The sequence below is a fragment of the Rosa chinensis genome, chromosome 5 (assembly GCF_002994745.2).
Source record: "Rosa chinensis cultivar Old Blush chromosome 5, RchiOBHm-V2, whole genome shotgun sequence".
NCBI lineage: Eukaryota > Viridiplantae > Streptophyta > Magnoliopsida > Rosales > Rosaceae > Rosa > Rosa chinensis.
In genome coordinates, this window is record NC_037092.1 from 51,995,971 (window position 1) to 52,021,243 (window position 25,273).

Here is a 25,273-nt window from a genome sequence, read left to right on the forward strand (position 1 = left end):
GAGGAGGAGCTCCTGCTCTAACATTTAGTTCTTTTTGTTGTTTTGTTTGGGCCTTTTAGGCCCCGCCTGTAACCATATATATATATATATATATATATATATATATATATATATATATAAACAGAACGATATATTACGTAATCTGGCTTAATTTATCCGACATACAGTTAACTCGAGGAAGAAAAAGTTTCATCCGGAGTGGATTCCATCCAACTTTATCAAAGCCAAGAACAGACAGATGACTCTGCAGCCGAGGTATTCAATGAATACCCTAATTACGATCATTTCTTTCACCAAGCATCAAATCCAAGTAGAGTAAAACTGCAACAAATTTTCTTTCTTCATGCTTCTATACTTCTAGCACTGCTGTTTCTTTGCGGGCAGTACACCACCTATTTAACCAAAAGTTGTTGCAAACAACTACCATCAGTCCTCCGCGTGTCTCCTCATTTTCTTCTGAGCTTTGTCTTGCACCCGGTATCTCTCTCGTCGTTCTTCTCTCTGGCGCTTTCTTGTCAACTGCTCATCTTTGGCTTTCTGTGCTTCAATTTCTTTTCTTTTTTTCTCATCCTTTATCTTGCGCTTCTTTAACTGCAAGACCATGTGAAGTTGACTCAATTAACTTTCAAAACTCCAACAAAAGATTATATAAATTAAATAACAGCATAATCTGAAGAGAGAAACAAACAAGACAAGCTAAGAATAATTATCTAACAGACAACTATTACAACTAGAAAACTAATATATTCACCGTACATTCACTAGACATCAGGTATTTATTATGTTAATCACAAGACCAAAAAATAACGATTTGACAGCTAGGCCCATGAAGATAAACATTTCCAGATATATTGATTACCACGTATATTTAACCCCCCAGAAAAGCCCTCCACAAGACATCAAAAAGTAAACTGCGGTGTGTGAAAACCTCTTTTACTTGTGTATGTGCACCCAATTCGATTTACAACAAATTTGATCATCAATTATGATGTTTGGGAAGACAATATTAGTCTAAATACCTTCTCAGATTTGATTAACCGAAGATTTTGAAGCAGAGCATGAATTTTCTGTTCATGAGGCTCCCTCACAACAGCTCTTCTATCCTCAAGAAGTTGCTTTCTTCTATTCGGTGTATCCTTAGGCTTTGATTTAAATGGAAGACTTGCTTGTACTGCTTTGGGAATCACCAGTGGGTTGAACTTCCTCTGCTTCCTTTCAATTGGCTGTTGAGCAAGCAAACAGACAAATTTAGTTGCCTAAGCATAAGCAAAGGGGTATTGTTTCTGGGATGGAGTGTGCCACTGTATTGCTCATCTTTACATGACATACCTTGTAGAGTGAATCTTTGTTAACAGGAATAGGAATATTGCGTTCTCTCCTCAACTCAGCTACAGTTTTCATCCCTCGCCAGGTCAGAGCTCGGGGTTGCAGAGATGTGGTTAATGGGTTGTAAAAGCAAGGAACATCAACTTGAGTCCAAGCGCGCAAAAACACAATGTCACTCATCTTAATTTTGTCCTCAAAGGTGCACCTAACAATTCCTTCTTTTGGTTGTCCACCCTTCTTTTTCGGTTGGTTACCAATTTCTTCTTTTGCAGCCTGGCCAGATCATTAATCAGCATAACAGATCATATAAAAAGATGCCTGGCCACAATGCCAGTGCAACAGTCAAGACATCAAAAGTCATCATTTTTAAAGTCTATTCCAACCATCATTCAATACCAGCATTGAAAATATGACTTTGTGAAGAGAAATTGCTTAATCACAAGGATATAAACAAAGCCAGCAAATAAAACCTACAAGATCCATAAATGAAGATTTTTTTGAAAGCAAATGCAACCAACGGATTCACACGGACAAAATAACTTCAGTAGATATAAGGGCCTGAAGATAGATATTCCAGCATGAACCGTACCTTTTTCACCTGCCCCCGGATGCCACTGACTGTTCGAACAGAAGCACCTTCAAATCGAGCTATTTCAAGATCTGAGGTAAACATATCTTTTATAAGTGCTGTATTCTTGAATATCTTGCAAGGGTAACCAACTAGTTTGAGTTTCTTCACTATTCGCGATGCATGGTTGAACTCAAGCACAACTGCCGTGGCGGTGATCCTAAATGTTGCCTGACCAACCAAAGAGGAACACCATAAAGGGCGTATAGTTATATTAGAAATTAGATATATATATATATATATATATCAGAAAATTAAATAAAACTAGGATAAATAACTTTGGCATTAGAGACTAGCACTACTTTCTGTTTTTGAAAACATATAGAAGAGAAATCTGGATTCCAGTGATTCAACTAACAATGGTGCATTGAATGAAATAGAAGAAACTTTGAGAATTATGCAGGTTGATGCAAGTGAACTGTTTGCTTGCAATATGCTACTTGGGCGTCCTCATTGTTCCCTATGTATTGTGGAATTGGAAAGCAGCAGTGAGTTAAGGCACTGTAATTTAAGATTCATTGTCTACTATTTTCATTTTCTGTTGCTTAGACCGAGAAGAGTTTTTTTTACTTGCTGCTATCATTTTGTCAGTTGTGGACGACTGAGACCACATGAAATAAACCCTGCATTCTATGGAACTACTGACGAGTTTCCTTCAAAAGCTACTGGGGTGCTGCAACTGTATTCATCGTAAAATTTAAATCACAGAGCATGTTTCTTTCAAGCCTACTGTGACCACTTGAAATAAACCCTAAATTCTATGGATCTACTTATGAGTTTCCTTCCAAAGCTACTGCATGGGTTGGTGCACCTGTATTTATCATAAAATTTCATTCACAGAAAGCATGTTTCTTTCAAGTCATTCTCTTACTATAAAGTAGGAATGTTTTCAACTGAATTAGTATTCAGATCAAAAACAACAAAGGGATTCTCAGCAATTGCATTTAGAGATCTATTTGGGACTATGCCATGATCCAAACAATCTCTTTTTAGTTCCCCAAAAAGTATCATGTACAGACCCACCACCAACGCTATGCTATGATCCAGACCATTTCTTTTTAGATCCCCTACAAGGATCATGTATGAACCAGACAGTAAATGGGTAACTGATGAGCCAATGTTTCATTAATGTGGACATTATTTATTTACAACAATAGAATATTCATGTGCCTAAAGTTTGGTAAACGAATCAGGGATCTAGTGCCATTACATCATAAATCTTTAGCTATTTGAAAATCATCATGACCATTTCAATGTTTACTTCATCACTTCAAGCAATTTATGATCTGAAGTCTTTTATTACAGTGATCAATGAAAGCAACAGAAAAGATGGACTTGACAGTGATCTTCAAGTTAAGTGCGCAGCTTAAGTCCTCATGACATTGACAAATCCTTGCATTAAAAACACAAAGTTTTCCATTTGCTAGTATGTGTAAATGTATATCTATGAAACAGAAAACTAATAGAAACAGAATACAAAACTGGCCAAACCTGATTGTTTGATAAATTCTGGAAAGCAACCACACCAGTATTGGGAGGGGCAAGAGGGCCCCAAAACATTGCAAGGCAATGCATGTGTTCTGGAGTATACTTAAGCATGCGATGCCTTCCATTGCAATCTTCAATGGCATAAACAGGAATTGTTTGGTAACGCCTCCACCCAATAGATACAATGATGGGGTCACTGGTCTTTAGCACTTTCTTGTGCCATCTATGCCGCTTTAACCTGGCCTGGTAGAACAGAGCACAACATTTTAAAGATGAAAAATTCCAAGTTCATAAGTTTACACTGAAATTCACAACCCAATTTTACAATCCACACTCCAGTTTTCCTTTTATAGTATCTTAAGTTTTGTCTTTTTGTAGTGTGGATTACTAAAAATGAAACATGGATTGTGGATTGTAAAATTTAAGAGTGAATTTCACTCCTCTTTATTTATTATTGATAACCTTTTAATATGATTGGTTCATTAAATGAATACAAAAGACAAATAAATTCTCATTTACAAGGTACCAATAAGTCACCCCATGCTTAGGGGTGATACTATTTCTCATGCTCAGGATGCTTTCAAAGAAGTGAGACAGATTTTAGTTGCAGTTTTTGTCACTAATGAACGAAACAAGGGGAAAAAAAAGAACGGGCAGGTCTTCAAAATAGATTTCGAGAAAGCCTATGACCACGTGTGCGTTGAACTTGGCAAATATAGGTTTTGGAGCTGGAAGAAGAAAACGAATAGAGGGTTGATTGAGGTTGACGAATTTTTCTATTTTTGATCAAGGAGAAGGTGATCCCCAATCACCTTTTCTTTTACACTTGGGGTGGATCTTTTTAGCAGACTTATGGAGAGAGCAAGGGATTGTAAATTAATTGAAGATCTAGTAGCCAAGAGGGAAAAGGTTGAAATTACAAGCTTGCAATTCACTTATAATACCATATTCTTTTTGAAGGATGATGATCAGAATTGGAATAACCTAATACAAGTGCTCAAAATCAGGGATCAAAAATCAATAAATACAGCTCACTAGTTGCAAAATACTCAAAGCCTGATAGAGTAGAGAGACTGGCTAGTGACTTGAATGTGAAGTAAGAGTTTGGCCTATGAGATATTTAGGTCTTCCTTTGGGTGGTAACCCTAAAATCGCATTGTTTTGGAATCCAGTGGTAGAGAAAGCTGAGAAGAGAATCGAGTTGGAAAGAGGCTATTTAATCTAAAGGGTGCAGATTGACAGGAATTCAAGTAGTTCTTGAGAGTCTCCCTACTTATTACTTGTCTTTATATCAAATTCCAGTGGGCATGTTAATGTGCGATGGAGATCCTGGTATGTTCTCCAAAAGAAACGAACACACAACTGTTTCTCTCCCCAATGTTGTGTTTTGTGCAGATCTTCGGGGGGGGGCTCATGTTTCTGTCAAGTGAAAAAAGGCCAAAATTCTTTGGGGCTGCAGACTGTTAGCTTCAACAGGGATGGTATGGATAAAAAAAAAACAAAAACAAAAAAGATCTTTGAAGCCTGCGTTGGTGCGCAGTTGGAAACTTGGGGAGAGTTAAGTTCTCGGCATCTCTTTGGGCCTCTATATCTGAGCAGTTTAAAGATTACACCTTTCTTCTATCACTCTAGATTTTCAAGCTGTTGTAGTCTAAATTTCTTTGTCTAGTTTGTTTTAGGGACAGTTGATCATTTGTTTACTGAATAAAAAAAGCTGTTTCTTTTATAAAAAAAAGATAACAAATTGGTCACCTACGCTTCACCATACTCTAAGCTTTCATAAAATCACCTATTGTGTCTCAAGTTATCTAATTGTTTAGACATCCTATTAGCAATCTTAGATGTGGAGAGCAGACTGGAAAGTGAGTACAAAACATAGAAACCACCTTTCATGTACACTAACCTGAATGTGAATAGTTCTAATTGTCTAAAATCACCCTATCAGCAATAAGATAGGGGCAGCTATCTTAAATCAGCAACGCAGAACAGGAGAGCTAGCATAAAACAATAGAAACAAAACCCAATAGATAAATACTTTCGATGTACACTAACCTGCATGTATCCAGTGCTTTCTTCCCCAAGACCAATTCCTCCAACCAAAACAGGCTGGCAGGGATCAAAATATTCAACCATCTCACAAGGAATATCATGAACTTCCAACCGAAGGTAAGTCCCTGTCCGGAAACCCTCAACCTCTAATCGGATGTCCTCATCAAGGTCATTGAGTTCGGCTATATTCATTTGTTTTCGGAGTTCAATCTCCTCCTTCAGCTGAAAGAAGTTGGCGTCAGCTCCCACCAGCTAGTGTAGAAATGATCTTGCATCTAAGACAGAAACTTACCTTGTCAACATAGCCACTTTCTTTAGCTCGATCTCGTCCAAACTGGCTTACATGTGTATCATCAGGTTCCTCATCACTTGTTTCAGGTTCATCATATGTAGATAATATTAAGGTCACAAAAGAAATTCCGTCTAAACAAGCAAGACTGCAGAGAGTTCATAGACACTATGACTTCACATATGAACAAATGTGATATAACCAAGAACCTTCAATATGGACCCATCAACCTCATTAAACTCTCAAACACAAATAAAGATGGAATCGACAAGAACTTTCTTTGGTTTTTGGTAGAACAGATGGTGAAGGACATTAAATAAATAAAATTGTATGAAAACTATAAGAAACCTTTGGTGTCAAAAGGATATTGAGCATCAAACTTGGCACGAAGAGCAAGCTTTTTGAGCCTCCGCTCCTCTTCATCTAAGCCAGCTTTCTTGTTGTTTGCAACTTTTCTCGTCTCATTTGTATGATATCCATCATGCCTCTCACCCGTTTCTAAATCTTCGAAGTCACCAAAGACAGCATCTTCATCTTCAAATGTTGCCTCTGTGTCTTGATTTCTTTTAGCAGCCTTCGACCAATCACCAGTGACAAAGCGATCGCGCACACTCTCTATAAGCTTTTTATCATTCCAGTCCTTGATTGAATGATTTGTAAATTTGGAAGAATCCTCAACATTCCAATTTTCTGCTTCTACTCTATGTTTCTGCAAAAAACAAACAAAGAAAATAATAAAACCACGCTCATCAACAAATTTAGTTTCAAATATGTAAAAATTATAAACAAGCACTCTCTACGACAAACCTTAATTCCGTCTCCTTTTGGCTTAAAAAAGTCATCTCCATCACTTTCCTCCTCACTACTGTCTTGTTCTTCACTGGCTTTAGTTGAAACTGATGAAGATTTCCCATATACAAGTTGCATAAGGTTAGTAGTTTGTCTCGAAAATGTCCGTTCTGCCAAAGACTCCTTCCACTTTGCTATGTTTCCCACATCATCTAGTATGAGGCCAAAAAGGGTAAAAGCATCAGACACAGAATGAAAATTTCTTTGTCAATGCAGTCTGGAACAACAATTGAGAGATTCCAGTGAATGAGCCATTGGTGAATGAAATTTTGTGATTTATGCATTACAAATCCATAGTATATATTACTGTTTGTACTCATAAGAGAACTAGTAGCAAATGACTCGGGGCTTTAATTGTAATATAAGCAACCAGGCTGCAAAAGCTTTAATTTTCACAAAGCCTTAGTATGGTTCTTGCACAGAAAATGAGAACATTACTACATAAAAATTGAAAATGCAATGTGTACCATCTGTCTCATCTATTTCTCTATCTTCCTCTGAAGACTCTGAACCAGAAGAGGTATGATTATCTGCATCATTATCGCCACCGTCGTCATCATCTTCTGAATCCTCTTCTGAATCCTATAATGAAGCATAGAACATTAGTAATATAGACCAAGATCATGGCTTGTAGTTTAAACATGGTGCATACCATCTGATATAAAGCATGCATCCAATCCTCAATTGAAAATTTAACGCCAGGATAGCATAGTTCAAAGACATAATAGAAAAACAAGGGATTAGAAGGAAATAAAATATAACAGTGCTTTAGTACCACCTAACCATGACCAGCCCATGAGGATCATTAGATAAAACAAAGTAAAAGCCAATAAGATTACAAAGAATGGGATCATATCTGATTATTATACTCATTACTCAAAGTAGCTTTACTGTGATTATAGCAGAGTGATGTGAACTCCAGAAAGACACCCAAGTAGTGAAAACAATTTAGAGCTCTTAAGTGTATAGTACAGTATATGGACCACCAAATTCTACTTGCAGAAATGTACGCGCCTTTATTTAAAACAGATACTTAATGATGATATTAAGCTTTGCTCACCTCCATATCAGTAGGATTAAGGTCATTTTCAAAGATAACTTTTCTCCTTGACCTTCCATCATGAAACTCAACATGTTCCTTCAAGTGATCTTTAAGGTTAACATCTTGATCTGATACATCACCATTTTCTCTATCAGATCCACTAGAATCACTTTTTGTTAGTGCAACATTACGAGCAGCATCATTCTGATAAGATTTTGATTCTGAGCCATCAATATCCTCAACATTACTTTCTTGACCAGAACCCCCAGCTTTCATTGTTTCCCCAAACTGATATTCCTCTAAAGGCTCTATCATACGAATGCGTTTTCTGGATTCATCAAGATCTTTTTCATCATGTTGAGATTCCAATTTAGGTTTCTGGATATAAAAGTTAATGAAGCTCTGCTCCAACTTTTCATCAAGCGAATATTTTGGGTTTTGAAGACTTTTAACCATGGTCACACCCACATCCTCAAGCTCTCCTGTGACACGGACCCAAGAAATCAACAAATGAAATTGATGGAAGTGAAAAAGGAGGATAGAAACTTGATTTTACATTGAAACATGAAAATGTATGTAGTGAATCAATAATAAAATAAAACTTCACATTAACAAAATGGTGACGGAGTGCAGTAGAAATAAAATGTTTCCTTCTGATTCAGCCAACAAATAAAAGTATTTTTCAAACAATCAAACAAAAAATATAAAAGAAAAATCAACCTTTGTTCGTTGCTTCCTCCTTTTCATCCTGGTTTGAAAACTGAACAAAGTGATCATTTATATTTATATAGACAGCATCTTTGTCATACAGGAGATCCCCAAGTCCAGACATAGGTGCATAAAACAATTTTTCTTTATCACGCAGCCCCTTCTTTTTGGCAGCAGATGGTAAAGGACAGGGATCAGCTAAGCCTGTCATACCAGCGACACTGTAATCACCAACACCTGCAATATGAATCTGACACACAATGTACATCAGAAAAATATATCATTCCAAACAAAAAATCAAAACATTAACTACAACCACCAACACCCATGTGAATCTGGACAATATACAAAACATTATCATAAGCATACAAAATGGAATCACATGACATCTATGACACCTAGTTTCAAAGCAGTACAATGTTTGTAGCATTAAGGAATGTGAGACACTAAATTTTAAGCAATGCATATTATTTCTTTACTACACTGTCAATCTGTCCAAAATGATAAAGACACATTATAAGCAATCTCCCAAATTTTTTTGGTAATAAATCCTGTAATCTTATGACAGTTTTTTTTTTTTTTTTTTAAAAAGGCATGAAAAAAACTATGCACTAAATCTTCAGAAGCATCCAATAAGGCAATCCTAAATTTCAATTGAACATCTGAAGTTACGGTCACCATTCCATTCAATCAAATTTTTTTACTGCTACCTCTGAAACTGTTTCCTAGAAGAATTATTTTGATGGTAGAGAGAGAGAGAGAGAGAGAGAGAGAGAGAGAGAGAGAGAGAGAGAACTTTTGGGACGGAATTCATGGATAATATCATTTTGCTTCTCTACTAAATGACATAAAATCTGAAAATGAGTTAAATTAACAATCCAGTGTATGAGGAGTATTGTATATCTGATCATGATCTTGTCTTCAAAGAATATATTTTGATTATAAAAAGTATGAATAGTCAAAGCAAGAATAGCTTCATAATTCCAGCACATACCTTTGTTCCTTTTTTCATGTTACACCCCCGCAAATAACCATAAAGTGTGACATTTCTATCACATTTATTATTCAAGCGCACTTTTTCAGGGGGAGTGACATCTTCAAAACGATCTACTAGAACATAAGGATGAGCAGTTCTCCAAGATAAAGGATGGAACTTCATAACAGATATGAAACGAGCCAGATTGTGAATCTCACGTTTGACATACCTATTTGTTTAAAAGGGAAAAGAAAAGAAAAAAAATTAACAACAACAACATGAGTAAAAATACCTGTCAATGTCCACGAGTGGATGACAATAGAGAAACTTGATTACTTACTTTTCATGAATAAGACCTGATAAATAAAACAATTTAGCTCCATCATATATTTCAGTCCAGAACCGATGTTTTAAATGCTGCTTTGTTTTCCTCAGTTTCTTTGCATCTTTGAACTTATCAAGGTGAGTGAGAACTCCCATGACCTTTGGGAAGCCATGGACTTGCAATATATTAAGGAACTCAAATGTTTCCTGCAAAAGGAAATGAAGCGCATCACAAATTATCAGAATCCGTAAGTGTAAGAACAATATCCCCACAATATGACACAGTGGAAAGAGCACGTAGAAGTCTGTTGTTCTCACCATTTCAAAACCATAGCTTCCATCTATAAGAAGCAATGCTAAATCAGCAAATTTTGCGGCATCAATCATACCATTGATATCATTGGGGCACTCCACAAACTGAACCCGCCTCTGCTTCCCTACCAAAAGGAAGGTGAATAACAGTGAAAGTTAATATCAAACAAGATTAAATACTTGCAAGTAGGGGAAGGGAATTAGAGATGCAATTAATTTGGCACCTGATACAATGGTAATGGGGCCTTTCACCTCCCGTAAATCATGTTTGGTATAATGCTTTACAAGGGACTTGATCAACAAAGACTTGCCAACCTAGAATCAATATCAGGTGAGGAGTAAGTAACAACGTAATACGTAGAATCAGAGAAAAATGTATCAGCGAGTGAATGAATGAATGATACCTTGGGAGGTCCATGGACGAGAACAACAAAAGGAGGCTGTTCGCCGTAGGAGCGATCAATGGTCGGAACATGAAGCCGTCGCTGCTCTTTCTCGACGGCACGAGACTGGAGACGCTTGGCTTTGACAGTTGAGCTGAAAGCGAATGCCTTGGGGTTTTGCTTCTTCGAATCTTTTTGGGGCTTCTTCTTATCGGCCGCCTTGGAACCCGACTGCCGGGACCTGTGTGCCTTGTGCGACTGCTCCATACTTCCACTATCTATCATGCCCATTCTAAAAGCCGCTGCTGTTACTGATAGTAGGGTAAGAGTTCTTTTTTACGGTTAAGTTTTACCTATATATATATATAGTTCTTTTTTACTTACTTTGGGCTTTTACGTTTTTTTGTCGTTTCGGTGTGTACAACACGGAGCCTGCAAAAGAAAAAAGGCCCGGTTCTGGTCTCCCAAGATCTACGAACAAAATTTTCATTCAGGTAAAGGGCCTACACGCCACGGGAAGGAGATCGCTGACCTCGGGAAGGAGACGGCCATCGTAGCTCAGGACCCACTCAGCCACGGTAGATTGCTTGCCTATCCACCCCGGGTGGGATAGCAGTAGTTTCGCGCTCCCACTCTCCCCAACTCTCTCAAACAAAAATCAGAAGCTTACAGAGGCGAATTGTATGGCGTGCCTTTGATCCTCTCTACCTATCTTCTTGAAACCAGTGCGTTTTTCTCAGTCCCTATGTTTGTTTGAGAATCACTTCTCAGGTACTCTCTCTCTCTCTCTCTCTCTCTCTCTCTCTCTCTCTCTCTCTCTCGCTCTCTCTAACGAGACTGGAATGCCTAGTTGTTTATCTCTGATGGTTGTTGTTCTGTATGCCCCAACAGCGAGCGATCAATCAGTGTTAGCGTTTCGCATTCTGCAACCCAACCCAGGCGAAACGATGGTACCAATTTTTCTCTTTTTCTATCTTCAACTCTCGTTCTTCTTTTCTAGGGTTTTTGTTTTAGCAAGTTTACTGATGATGAAATCTTGATTCATTTGGGGGGAAAATAAAGTCGCAGGCAGATATCAGAAAGTGGTTTATGAAATCGCATGACAAGGCCAATGCCTCCAAACCGGCTCCGGCTCCGGCTCCGGCTGCTTCTGCTTTGCCGAAACAGTCTACAGACCCCCCTCAACAACAGAATGTGAGTTCATGCCTATTAGGGTTTTAATTTCTAATGTCTTTGTTTGGGTTCGCAAGCAATAGTACGGTATTGCCACTAACAGAGCAAGTTTTCGAATCTTTCACGTCTCATAATTTCCTTTATCAAACCTATACATTTAATTTGGAACAGAATTCAGTATAAGGTTTGCCTTGTGCCCAAGGAGAGCAATTTTTCGGAACCTTGTTAATCGTGATATGCTACCTTTCTTCTCAAATGTTCTGTTTTCTGTGATAATCAGGTGCATGTAGGTGAAGAAAATTCAGGCAGAAGGAAAACCAGCAAGTATTTTCCTCCAAATAAACCAAAGCCGAATGAGGAAAAGGAAACCGTTCAAGTTCCAGCAAAGCGAAAGACTCGACCTGATCCTGTTGAATCTAGCAGACCCTCACCTGCAAAAAAAGTTCAGAAAGTTGCTGATGATGACGACGACGACGATTTTGTTTTGCCTCAGTCTAAAAAGAAAGAAGCCACGCCTAGCAAGAAACTGAAGAATGCATCTGGCATGGGAATTCCACAGAACCTGACGTCTGCAGATGAAAGTGATGATGATGAAACCAAGGCTTCTCGCAAATCTGGTGGTAGAGGTCGTGGTGGAAGAGGTAGTTCATCAGCTGCACCAGCTGCTGGAAGAGGCAGAGGCGCTGGACGGGGTGGGTTTATGAATTTTGGCGAAAGGAAAGATCCTCCACACAAAGGAGAAAAGGTTTGTGTTTCAAAATCTTGAATTGATTAACGAATGTATTATTGTTGATGTTGACTCTATTTCCATGTTCCAGGACGTTCCTGAAGGTGATCCAAACTGTCTAGCTGGTTTAACTTTCGTAATAAGTGGTACACTTGATAGGTTGGTTTTGTTATTTATGTGACTTTCACAAGCTTGTTCTATATTTCGTTGTATGCGAAAATTCTTATGATCTCGGGTACTGTTTTTTGTAAGATGCGATTCTATAAAATTGGTATTTGTACTCGCCATAATGTTTTGCTTATTGTGTCAAGTACAATGTTAGTCTTGTTGCAGTTCGTGTTTCGTAGCCTGTAATTATATTCTAAAAATTAACCGTACTTTCAGTTTGGAAAGAGAGGAGGCAGAAGATTTGATAAAACGCCATGGTGGTCGTATCACTGGATCTGTCAGCAAGAAAACGGTTACTTACTTTTCTGACTTTGTATTATCTTAAACTCAGATAGTACTTCTTGCTTTTGATTTACACAGTCTGTTTGCAGAGCTATCTTTTATGTGATGAAGATATTGAGGGCAGGAAATCCTCAAAAGCCAAAGAACTTGGGTTAGTTATCTTTCATTCATACTGAACTATACACATTTTCCTATTGATTTTCCTTTTATTTATATCTTCAGCTTTATTGTACCACTAGGACGGCTTTCCTTACTGAGGATGGATTGTTTGATAAGATTCGGGCATCAATTCGTGCTGAAGCACCTGTGAAAGAAGAAAAGAAACCTGTGGATAGTGCACGAGAATCATCTTTGGCTAATAAAAGCCCTAAGAAAGTAGCATTAAAGGGTATGTCCTGAGTAACTAATTACTTTTGGTGTTTTTTTGGTTGTGCTTGCCCTTTCTTTCTTAATAGCTGCTTTAATTACTCGGTTACATGATTGTTGAGTGTTTCTTGTGAAATTTAGGTTCACCAGATTGCACTAGCAGCTCCTTGGCATGTAGGGTATCCCACAAACAGTCACCATCAGATGCTTCCCTTGCTAGGCGCAAAGAGCAAACTACCGAGCATTCTGCTTTGACATGGACAGAAAAATATAGACCAAAGGTTCCAAATGACATTATTGGTAACCAGTCACTGGTATGTCTGTTCATCATTTTCTTACATCTGTTGCATCTGGTTAGATCCCTCACTCCAAGTTTGGAACTCATTGACTTAAAGTATCGTCTAATGTGCAGGTAAAGCAGCTTCATGATTGGTTGGCACATTGGCATGAGCAATTCCGTGATACTGGAGTTAAGAAAAAAGGCAATAAACCAAACAATACAGGTGCTAAAAAAGCTGTACTATTAAGTGGAACACCCGGAATAGGGAAAACAACGTCAGCAAAGTTAGTCAGTCAGATGCTCGGTTTCCAGGCAATTGAGGTATCATACTGAGCATTTGAATGTTGGTGACTTAAGTTATTCAGTACTATACTGTTTTTTTCCCCTCAATAATGCATATATATTATTTTTTAGGTAAATGCAAGTGACAGTCGTGGGAAAGCTGATTCCAAGATTGTCAAGGGAATCGGTGGAAGCAATGCAAACTCTGTTAAAGAGCTCGTCAGCAACGAGTCCCTAAGCATGGATAGGTTAGTTTAACTACATACATACATATACTTTGGGTGCTTTATATGTGTCTGACAGAATTTTCTTCTCAAGTTAATTCTTAGTTAAATTTGCAGATCTAAGCATCCCAAAACTGTGCTGATTATGGATGAGGTTGATGGGATGTCTGCTGGTGATCGGGGTGGAGTTGCTGATCTTATTGCTAGCATAAAGAGTTCTAAAATTCCCATTATCTGCATTTGTAATGATCGTTACAGTCAGAAACTGAAAAGTCTTGTGAACTACTGTTTGCTTCTCAGCTTCCGCAAACCCACTAAACAACAGGTTCTGCCCCCAGTGCATGCTTACTTCTAATAATGTAATGTGATTGGTAGAGGTCAGAGCATTGTGGTCGAACTGTTCTTTTATGCTATGTTGGCAGAAGGTGTATAGTGGGACAGTGCGTGTGCGTGCATTTACACACTGTAGTCAGTGATGTATTTGAAATTGTTCTACTAAATGCTTCTAATTTTGTAGGGTTATGAGTTGTTGAGTGCCAAAGGTTCTTTGCATTCAGAATAGTTTTCTTTGATTATGAAGCAATTGTTTTGACAAATTATTTTTGCGGACCATGTAATGTTGTTTCTGTTTTTCTCTCACATGATTGACATTTTGTCAGTAAACACTCAAATGTCCAATTTAATCAACTTTGCAAAGGTTAAAACGATTTTAGTAATGCTTCCCAATCTTGCTCCCTTGATTTGGTTTTTCTTAGAGTGATCTTTGTTGCCTAAAGAAAGGGTCATTTTTTTTCTCTAGGTATTGCCACTTATCCTTACTGATATCGTCCTTTTAGAATCTGAAGTTAAACTCTTTAGACATCTTCTCACTTGTGAACCAATTCTGTGGCATGGGGAAGGCAATATGAACGACTGTTTGGAACCTCTTTTATTTTTATTTTTATTTTTTTAAGACAAAATATGTAGTGTGATATGTGTCCAATAAAATGGAAGCCAAGCTAGTGCCACTTTGATTGTCGTTGGCTTTGTTAGGCTAACCCCATGTTTCTGTATTAGTAATTCAGAGATATGCATACATGGCATGTTGTGCCTGCATGAAAGCTTATATAATTGTGAGCATCAGTGAGTATATAGTTGTGTTCTTCTGTGTGTAGCCAGGTGAATAGGAATATTGTGTTTTTGTGTGTTTGTTATATTGAAAATTTTTGAGACACTTAAATTTGGTTTACCCATAATCAATGTGTTTGGCAGGATGCAATTATTAACACTTTAATATTTTATCATAGATGGCAAAGAGGTTGAAGCAAGTTGCAAATGCTGAAGGACTTCAAGTGAATGAGGTATTTGTAACTGCAAGTACTGATTTTCCATGTTGATGAAATCCTGTATTCTTTATAGAGATTGTAGTATTGTTTACTTGCTAGAGCATTCTAGTCTCCAAAAATTGCAAAAGGATATTATTCGTGTTAGTGATATAATGTGTCTGACAATTCAATTATGGAAGACAATGGTGTTGCACCACCTAAAGCCTCTTTGTACGAATATACGTATAAATTTTCTTCTTGAGAGAAGAGTATACACACGGAATATCACTTTAAATGCACTATATTGTGGAATTATGCATCACAGTAGTGTTCACCTGGTCAGTAACTGACCAAGGAAATTATACTCAATTACACTTGGATGAGCATAATTTCCTTGGTCAACTACTGACCAAGTGAACATTATTGTTATACATCATTTTTAATTGTTTCCAGTAAAAATGATAATATTTAATTTTTCTGTCCTTCAGTTACAAACATTTTTGGTTTCCGGTCAATTACTTGACTGCTTTAGGAAAAGGGTGTGTAGTTATTTAGCAGTTCCACCAAACCCCCCCCCAAACAACAACAACAAACACAATTTTTCTTGTAGGTTGTTATGAGAGAACTTTTTAATAAGAGGCTGTGAGAAAAGGCTGTCTGTTGGTCTTCTTTTTGGGTTTCTGTTTCAGTCTTTTAGGGGTGCAAGTCTGTCTTCCATTTTGTGGAATTGGAAGGCAGCCATTAGTTATCATCGAAGATTGTCTTTGTATTCTTTTTGCTTCTGCAAATTTTTCTTTTCTTGTGGACTTCTGGTTCAGAGATTATAGTCTTCCAAGTATTTTTAATAAAGTGTCAGTGTCTTTCTACTTTAAAAGAGAAAAATTGAAGATGTGGTTATGACCTGATTCAGTAATTCAGTTTAGGTAGTGGTTTTCTACTGTTGAGTGGTAGCCGATGTAATTGGTTTCTGCTCTATGGTCTTATTGGACCTGGATCTTACTTGTTTGGTTTCTGACACGTATTAACTACCATCTTGCCATGTTGATTAATTTGATTGTTGTGTCTCAGATTGCTCTTGAGGAACTTGCAGAAAGAGTTAACGGAGACATGCGAATGGCACTTAATCAATTGCACTATATGAGTCTCTCGATGTCTGTCATAAAATATGAAGATATAAGGCAACGCCTACTAAGCAGTGCAAAGGATGAGGATATTTCACCATTCACAGCTGTTGACAAGTATGATTTTTTATCTTAATTTTTCCTTTGATTCAGTTATGCACTACAATTCATTACGATATGAGATCGCTGTGTGAATCCTGGCTTTCATTTATTTAAGTGTAGGATCTAAACTGCATTCTCCATGTATGACCACAGAAAAAAAAAAGAACAAACAAAGAAACTGCCTGTATACTTGTGGGCAAGATATTCATATGTGATATGCTTTGGTTGAAATATAGATGCACCTGTGTTTTAGACTTTTGGTTGATAAATTGTGAACTGGTTACTTGAATTCCATGTTTATAGATTGGTTTATCTGAGGAGAGAAATCAGGAACTCCGTAGTTAATCTCATCATGTTGAGTATGTTAGCCAAACAGAATGACTTACAAGCCTTGGGACCAATCCTGTCTCTTCAAAAATTAAATGGGCCATGTTCCTCATCACTACCAATTTTCTCCTTTATATGCATTGTTAGTTTAGATTTTCTATCTACTGTATATGGGACTTTTGAGTCAACTGTAACTTCAGTTTTGTTATCTTATGGTACTCATTTTCATTATATCGCTATTATATATTTTATGAGGTTTACATGTTTAATTGATTTATTTTTGTTGGTTATCATTTCTTAAAAGCTTTTATTTTAAACTTCTCCCATTCAATTAAATCTCTTTCAATGTTTATTTGTGTCAAATATTCAGTTATTATTTTTTTTTTGAACATTAGTTAATATTTCTTTAAATCTAGAATTCTGGTATTTCCAATTGTCTCTACATTTTCATCTTACAGCTCATTATAGTTCAGGAATTACACCCCTCTTCTGATTTACTTCCTTCATGTAAAGTCAACTTCTCAGAACCTGCCAATCTGGTCACTAGTACTCTGTCCAGTCACTATTTGGCCTTAATGAGCTTTTCTAGGTAGTAGCAGTGGGTGGAGCGGGGAAGCACCAGTGTGATTTAGTCTTCTAAAAGTTCTAATACTAATGAAAATTATTGTACGATAGACGTGGCATTCTTTTTTTGTCATCATTTAGATTGAGGAATGGAGGATCTCTCACAATGATATATTTGACCAAGTTTGGTTGATCCATTAAATGTGTGACCCTTAAAATTCTGATTTAAAGCCTTCCACCATGTGATGTGCCTTGTGCTGACTTTCTTCAATGCCTCCAGGCTGTTTGGTTTCAATGCTGGAAAGTTGCGGATGGATGAGCGGTTTGACCTGAGCATGAGTGATCCAGATCTAGTCCCTCTTCTTATTCAGGTTTTTCAATGGCATGATACTTGTTTTGGAGTTGTGGCATGTACTAAGATTATTCTGCTTCATAGAGATTCTTTTGATAAGTTAAGATTGAAAGTTAAGATTGTTTTTCCACTTGCTGGCAGGAAAATTATATTAACTACAGGGCAAGTGCGGCTGTTAAGGATGATAGTGGGGTTGAACGTATGAACTTGATCGCCCGTGCCGCTGAGTCTATTGGAAATGGGGATATTATCAATGTACAAATTAGAAAATATCGCCAATGGCAGCTTTCCCAAAGTTGTTCTCTGTCATCCAGCATAATTCCGTATGTTTCTTCACATCCACTCTTTGTGACGAGCACTATTAGTTCCGTATAATTTCATACGATTCTGCTTGTAATTTTTAATTCATGGTATTGTCTTGTACTCTTTTTCTTATGTTATGGATTAGAGCTGCTTTGTTGCGTGGGCAAAGGGAGACACTTGAGCAGGTAATGAATTTCTATTGAACAAGTTTTATAAATTCAAAAGAGTAGCAGATGCTTTCTCTGGACTTGGAAATGTTTTTATGTATGCTCTAGTGATTGACATACATTTGCTGCTTCATTGAAGCCACCTATAACCTGTGCATATTATACAACTGTCTTATAAATCTCCAGTTTTCACAATGAAGTTATGTTCAATTCTTTGAGAGAAGTGTGCAAGTTTCGTCCTCGATTGAATATGTTTAGGAAATTGGTCCAAGTAGGGGATTCATTGTTAGTAGGAATTTTGTTAATATAAATTCATTGAACATATGCTAAGATGCCATGTTTAATTAAGTAGTGCAATAGAGATTACAGCCGGTCTTCATTGTGATTATTCAAGCAAAGGTAAAAAGGCCAAAATTCTTTGGGGCTGCGGTGTCAGCTGTAATGTGGGTGGTATGGATGAAAAAGAAATAAAAGGATCTTTGAAGATTGGTGGTATGGAGTTGGAAGTCTTTGGGACAGTTAAGTTCTGGACATTTCTATGGGCCTCTATATCTAGGGAGTTTAAGGATTACACTATCTTCTCTGTTATTCTAGATTAGCAAGTAGTTGTAGTCTAGGGTTCTTTGTCTAGACTGTTTCGGTGACAGTTGAGCATTTTTGATCTTTTGCTTGAACCGTCTTCTTTACTTTCCTCTGCTTCTTTGTTTTATGTCTTTTTTGTTTTCCACAGTAAAAAACTGCTCCAAAAAAAAAAAAAAAAAAAAGTATTCCAGAGGCTGTTATTCACGCATTGGCAATATTTGACAAAGTTGCCACTAATTCCCTGAATCTTAAACCTTTGGAAGTGTGAGTTGTGATTCATGGCACACCAGAATTATAAAAGTCAAGATGGCATTTTATAATATCTGAGAATTTAGAATTCAGAATTGGGTTGACATACGTGTTAGGTTGAAGAAAATGGAGGGATTGAAGGTGACAAAGATGGGAGGTTCTGGGCCTCTTTTTTCTGGTTCACTTCTGTGTGGCCGTCCTTTCTTATTTGCGAACAATAAGTCTGTTAATCAAAAATCAGCAAACAAACGAGGACGATGAAATTCATGTTTTAGGCCAGCCCATCATCATTATTAAAATTCTGTGACCCTTAAAACGCACAATAAAAGAGATGACCATTATAACTTTTTCCTTCGTGTCATTTGCATTCTGGAAAAGTGATTTCGATGGGCATTGCATTTAATAGCAGGTAGATAAGGATTGAAGTGGAAGATGGGATGGAAAGAAATAGAAGTGCTGGGGGCTATGGTTTCTGAGACATCTAAAGATTGTTTCTCTTGTATTTTAAGGGATGGTTTCTTAGACTTTTAAAGATTATAGTCTCTCTTGTCCTTAAGGGATTGGAGGGCAGCAGTAGTTGAGGAGGTCTTTTTGGCTTCTCTTGTGGGAGTTAAGTTAGGTGGGTTTTTGGTGCCTTTCTTTCGACCTTCTCTTGCATCTCTGTTTGTGGACTCCTTTCTTGCCCCACTTTGTATTCTGTTTTTTCTTTTTTTGAAATGGAAGTGAAAATTTTAGAGAACAAAAGATAAGAGTGGACGGAAATTCGAGCTAGAAGAGGAAAATTGAAGGAAAATGGGGAATGGATGGTCAGTCCCAGAATTAGAGAAATTAAAGGTCATTCCACGCTATGGTGTAATGACTCCTTTACCCCACATTTAACTTCAGTTTAACAGAGGTTATAACCTTTTGCGAGTTCATGTGCTAAATTGATCACTTTGGAAGTTCAGGTACAAAAATGATTCGAACCCGTAAAGTTAGGTACCAATCATGACAAGAACTGAAAATTATAAACAACGCAACTCTAAAGCAAAGAAGAGTGCAAGGAAAGATAAAATTTTGGTTGTTTAGGTTCAATAGGTTTAGTTGACAAGAAATTTGGTTATGTACTTATCAACTGAAGCATGGCATCCAAACAACCATAAAACACTTGGAGCCTTCAGATAACCAAACTTCATTGTTCATTCATTTAACTTCAGATAACCAGATATTGTTCAGTTTAAATTTGTTCAGTTTGCGGTTGCTGCATGGGTTCTACTGTTGTTCATTGTTCATGTAATGTTTGAACGATATCTGGTTGAACTACTGATTCACCTTGGTTGTACCTTCTATTTATTATCATTGCTGTGGAAAATGTTCCCAGTCTTGCTTTCTGTTCCTCACGATTTTTTTTTTTTTAATGGACATGCTATTTGTGCATTGAGGTTTGTACGCATCGTTAGTTGCTTTTCCTTGTTTATTATTCTCTTTTGTCTTTAGTTTTACCAACCAGCAAGTTGGTCTTATTTTGCAGGGAGAAAGAAATTTTAATAGATTTGGAGGTTGGCTAGGAAAGAACTCAACATTAGGCAAAAATCTGAGGCTCTTAGAAGATTTGCATTTCCATCTTCTTGCATCTCGTGAATCTAGTTCAGGGAGGTAATATCTTGTTTTGAACTTATATTCACTATGTATTATCTTTGTCTTTGACTTTTACCATGTCTTGTCCATAATGGTGGTTTTGAACTTTCCCTTCTGTTTTTTCTGTTTCCTTCATTAAACCAAGGCTCTACTGTGTATTTGTTTCCCCCGTGTATACGGTATATTTCGGTTACACATTGCCAGACTCTGTAGATCCTTCTTATTACTCTTTGGCTTGATATTTTGGGTTCGAAGGAATATAAAATGATCACAACGTTCTTCTCAAAAAAAAAAAATGATGACAACGTTGAAAGGTAGTCTGATATACTAGTTTGATTAGAAACGTTGGTTCAATCTAGGTGGGATCAGAGATTGTGAGTGTTGCGTTTGGTCAGTTGTTTCTTGTAAATCCTTGTCAGGCCAATCACTGGATAGCTCTTCTCTGTCCTTTTTCGATCCTAAGCTAAAGTACCTCCCAAGGTACAAGTAGTAGCTTGGTTTATTGATCATGGGAAGAATACAAGCGACTTTGGTAAGAGGAGATGGACCTTCTGGTCGCCTCTCCTAACACTGGTGTGTTGTGTAAACAGGCTGCTGAAAGTTCAGATCATTTGTTGCTACATTTCCCCATTGCAATGAAATTGACAGAAATTGTTTAGGGAGTGTAAAGTGAGACCAGTTTCTTCTGATACCTTATTGTGTGAGGTATAAGTTTCTTGGAGTGGAATTGTCCTGGTAAGATGTGCTATGTTGATCTTAGTTTTAGTGTGGATAAAATGGAATAGGAGGATTTTTTAGCAGAGCACCCAAAAGATTGCTTATAGAAGAGATCTACCTCCTCACCCAGAACCATTTACCTCCAAAAACTAAAAACTAGTATCCTACCTCTCTATGGTCTGTTTCTCATTTACCCCAAACATTATTTAAAAGTTTATTGGGTTACGTGGTTCAAGCAATCTGCAGGAACCTTCCTTTTTTCTTTTTTTATTCCTACATTGAGACTCTAGGTATTTCCTCAACTACCCTACAGGATGCATAATGGGAATAGACTATATGTACTGATGAGCTTATAAGCCTCACAAAAAAGAGGCCAAGCAAGGTAGACCTACTTAAACTCTAGAGCAAAACTATAGATAGATGGGGGTGGCATATATACAAAGATGTATTCTTGTGTTTTTAGTTTTTTTTTTTTTTTTAATTAATTTTTTTATCCAGCATTGACACTCTTAAGGCATTATTCAAATGCAATAATGCCTCTTCCTACCCTGAAATTTTATTGAACTATTTTTTGTTTATTGGTTTGTATCCCTCCATTAGTTTTATATTTTCTATTTTAACCCCTGTTGAAGCTTCTTACTATTTTGTGCAATGTGAATTAATCAGGGAGACCCTGCGAGTTGAATACCTTCCCCTACTTCTGAAACGATTGTCTGTGCCGCTGCGTAAATTGTCGAAGGTTTGAATTTTTGTTCTTGGTTGTATGTCAATAGTAAAAAAAAAAAATGTAATACAGTTTGTGTTGAAGATCATTTGAAAAATGTTTTGTGTGACAAATCATTACCAGGATGAAGCTGTTCAGGAAGTTGTGGAGTTCATGAATACTTACTCCATTAGTCAAGATGACTATGATACTATTGTAGAGTTATCAAAATTTCAGGTAATCCTAACTAACTATGTGGAGCGTCGTTATTGTAACAGTTCCAGAATTTGAATTCTTCTTTTTTATACATTTTTTATGTATCAGGGGCATCCAAATCCGCTGGATGGTGTTCAGCCAGCTGTAAAAGCAGCTCTTACAAAAGCATACAAAGAAGGAAGCAAATCAAGGATGGTACGAGTTGCAGAGTTTGTCACTTTCCCTGGAATGAAAAAGGCTCCTAAGAAGAGGATCGCAGCTATTTTAGAACCATCTGACGACGTAACTGGGGAGAACAATAATGATACTTTGGTTCTAAGTGAAGAAGAAAATTCATCTGATACAGAGGACTTGGGTATGTTTTTCCATTTTCGAATTGTTGCTGATTCATATCTGTCTGCAGAATATTGCTTTGTTGTGGGACTTTTTTAGCTTTAGCCAATTTGTCAGAACTATAAGTCTGCATTTGTTCTGAAGAGTGAGTTTCATGAAAAGGTGTTACCTTTGCCCTGAGCTGTATGATGTGAAATTTTGTGTGGTGAGGATGGCAAGGAATAAGAGAATTTTTTAGGGAGCTAGAGGTGAGGAGGTAGACCATTTGTGGGAGTGTTATTTGGCTTTACTTTGGGCATCCGCTTCTCCTGAATTCAGTGATAGGTCTATATATTCTATGTTGTTGGATTGGAAAGCTACTGTACTCTAGTGCTTAGTGTCCCTTTTCCTTATTTTTCTTTGTATTTTGAGTTGCTTTGTTTTAGTTTTCTTTCAGTGGACATCTTGTCCTCTTTTTGTTACTCTCTCTGTTGATGAAAATTTGTTTCTTATATAGAAGTAAAAAAATAAAAAAAATTGCTGTCATGAATGCCTCATGAACTGTCGTAATGAAGCATATACAGAAATATTTTTCTATTTTCTTTTTCTCATAGGATCCATCTTCAGGAACTTAGGATCTGGTAATTTTCTATTAAAATAACTTGAAGAAGCTAACTGGGTTTCTTATAGTTTATATAACCTATGACATCTCCAGCAGGAACTGACTCTGCACTGAGTTTTAAAGATGTATTATATGGTTTTGGAAAAAATTTGAATCAGATTTCCTTCTGAATGCAGCTCTATTGTTGTTGACTATCTAACTCATTGACTGAGTGATTGGTCTTTTTGCAATGCAACAGAAAGCTCTGCTGTTGGGGAGAAGCTGCAACAGGAACTTCAAAGCTTGAATAAAAAAGGTAGGAAATTTCCGCCATGGATGAAACTAAATTCAAGTGCATATGTTATTTTGAGAAGTTGGCCATGCATGTGTATCGCAGACTGCATTATTTATGCATTCTTGTTGCTATGTAGGAGTGCAAGTTCAATTGGATTTGAAGGGTGCAACAAATCCAAGTGCCAAGAGGACACCAGCTGGAAGAGGTAAAGGTGCTTCTTCTGGTGCCTCTGAGAAAAAAGGTGGCCGAGGTTCAGGGTCTGGTGCCAAAAGAAAGAGATGAGGGGAGATAAAATAAGAGGTGACTTTTCCTCTGTGTGGTTTCCGTCACCTTATATAATCCATGTAAATAGAAATTTCCTCCATACAAGATTTTTGGTAGGTTACTTGGGAGGATGATAGGATCTTCGTTACTGGTTACATTTTCAAACGTTTCGAGGTACATGAATATTTTTTCAGACATGTTTCGAGATATTGAGTAAATTGTGGAAACAATGACGAACTGTGACAGGACTTGTCCTAGATTTCACATTGAAATCCAGAATGGCTCTGTGGGGTTCACTTTAAGAGAAATTCTTCTACCTAAAGGCAAAAGCAATCCTAAAAAAGGACTACCCAGAACAAAATTTAACACTAAAAAACAATAACGGTCATCCTCAAGTTTTAAGAGCCTGCACGCCCGCCACATTCCCAACAAATGGGTCACAACCCTTAAATCATCACTAAATTACAATATATATTGCGATAAATTGAGCATTCTGTTCAAAACCGGAAATCGGTCAGATAAGTGAGTTATTGGGTTAACATCACATGAGTGCGGTCACAGGAAGAGAGAGAGGATCCTGAGCTTTAAACGAGATGGTGACACGTGGATATTTACATCTAATGGCTTAGCTTTTCTCTTTCTATTTTTTCCTCTCTCCGCCGTTCTTCTCTCTTACACACTCTCTCGGCATCTAATTCCAAAAAACAATATATCTGTGTAGAAGAAGCTGGGCCTTGATCTTGGATGTACGGCATACAAGGGTGATGTCGAAAGAGGAAGAGACCCATCACCTCGAGATTCTCAAATCAAATCAAAGAGGAAAACCATCATAGAGAAAGCAGAGAGAACTGTCATTAGAGAGAAAAGTGATTCAATTTGTTGATTGGAGAAACTGATTCAATTTGTTGATCTGATGGGTCTCTAATTCAAAGAGAGAAACTGATTCAATTTGTTGATTTGAGAAAGCAGCAACCGTTGGTATTCGAATGATGATCTGTTCTTCACATGAGAAAAAAAAAAAAAAAACTGGGTTTAGGTCGGATAGTCTTCGTTCCCATCCTGACCTCAAATCTTTCATTTTTTTCTTTCTGTTATTTTGTTTTGTTATCATGTGTATCTATTCATTGAAGCTAAAAGAATTTGTCCATGACTATAAATTGTATTCTCTCCAGTCTTGGATTTGAACGGAAATGAACGAGTGTAGAAAGGGGAGAAAGAGAGAGAGAGAGAGAGATAGAGGTAAACAGGAGAAGAGATTTTTTTTTTGGGGTTTTGTCCATTTACCCCATTTCTAGGGATTTTTTTCCCACTTACCCCATTAAGTTTTTTTAATTCTCTCTTACCCAATACACTCTAAGGGAGTCTTCCCTAATACCCCATTAAGATTTTTTTTTTGTTTTTAATTTTTTTTTAACCATTTTACCCCTCACCCTTTTGTTACTTAGAGAGAGAGAGATAGAGAAAATGGAAAAGAGAGAAATCATAGGAGACTACGCCGGAGCTCGTCACCGGTCGCCAGAATCCCGTCACCGGTCGCCGGAATCCGGTCATCAGTTGCCGGAATCCGGCCAACTTTCGCATGAATCCGGTCACCGGCCGCT

The 25,273-nt window shown here is 37.3% G+C and overlaps 2 protein-coding genes across 3 annotated transcripts; one reads left to right on the plus strand and one right to left on the minus strand.

The window, feature by feature from the left end:
- Positions 1–114: 114 nt before the first annotated feature.
- LOC112165032 (ribosome biogenesis protein BMS1 homolog) lies at positions 115–10,680 on the minus strand. 2 transcript variants are annotated; one of them, XM_024301409.2, is made up of 17 exons: positions 10,396–10,680; positions 10,216–10,306; positions 9,998–10,116; positions 9,696–9,886; positions 9,374–9,584; positions 8,392–8,629; positions 7,690–8,153; positions 7,097–7,211; positions 6,588–6,781; positions 6,149–6,489; positions 5,784–5,880; positions 5,495–5,713; positions 3,446–3,685; positions 1,916–2,125; positions 1,330–1,599; positions 1,020–1,223; positions 115–591 (listed from the first exon to the last, which is right to left on the minus strand). In XM_024301409.2, exons 1-17 carry the CDS (start codon positions 10,663–10,665, stop codon positions 427–429), a joined length of 3,639 nt encoding a protein of 1,212 aa, XP_024157177.1. In that variant the 5' UTR covers positions 10,666–10,680; the 3' UTR covers positions 115–426. The 2 variants fall into 2 exon arrangements, with proteins under 2 accessions (XP_024157177.1, XP_040362637.1); XM_040506703.1 differs by lacking the exon at positions 10,396–10,680 and having other exon boundaries at positions 9,998–10,108; positions 10,216–10,261.
- Positions 10,681–10,812: 132 nt separating this feature from the next.
- LOC112164646 (replication factor C subunit 1) lies at positions 10,813–23,922 on the plus strand. Its single transcript, XM_024300911.2, has 23 exons — positions 10,813–11,145; positions 11,266–11,324; positions 11,437–11,568; positions 11,828–12,292; positions 12,366–12,433; positions 12,659–12,734; positions 12,814–12,875; positions 12,964–13,112; positions 13,232–13,404; positions 13,503–13,691; positions 13,785–13,900; positions 13,994–14,201; positions 15,163–15,216; positions 16,249–16,418; positions 17,575–17,665; positions 17,788–17,969; positions 18,095–18,134; positions 20,458–20,582; positions 21,948–22,020; positions 22,129–22,221; positions 22,309–22,555; positions 23,373–23,429; positions 23,545–23,922. The coding sequence occupies exons 2-23, from the start codon at positions 11,322–11,324 to the stop codon at positions 23,688–23,690; spliced, it is 2,919 nt and encodes a 972-aa protein (XP_024156679.1). The 5' UTR covers positions 10,813–11,145; positions 11,266–11,321; the 3' UTR covers positions 23,691–23,922.
- Positions 23,923–25,273: the final 1,351 nt, after the last annotated feature.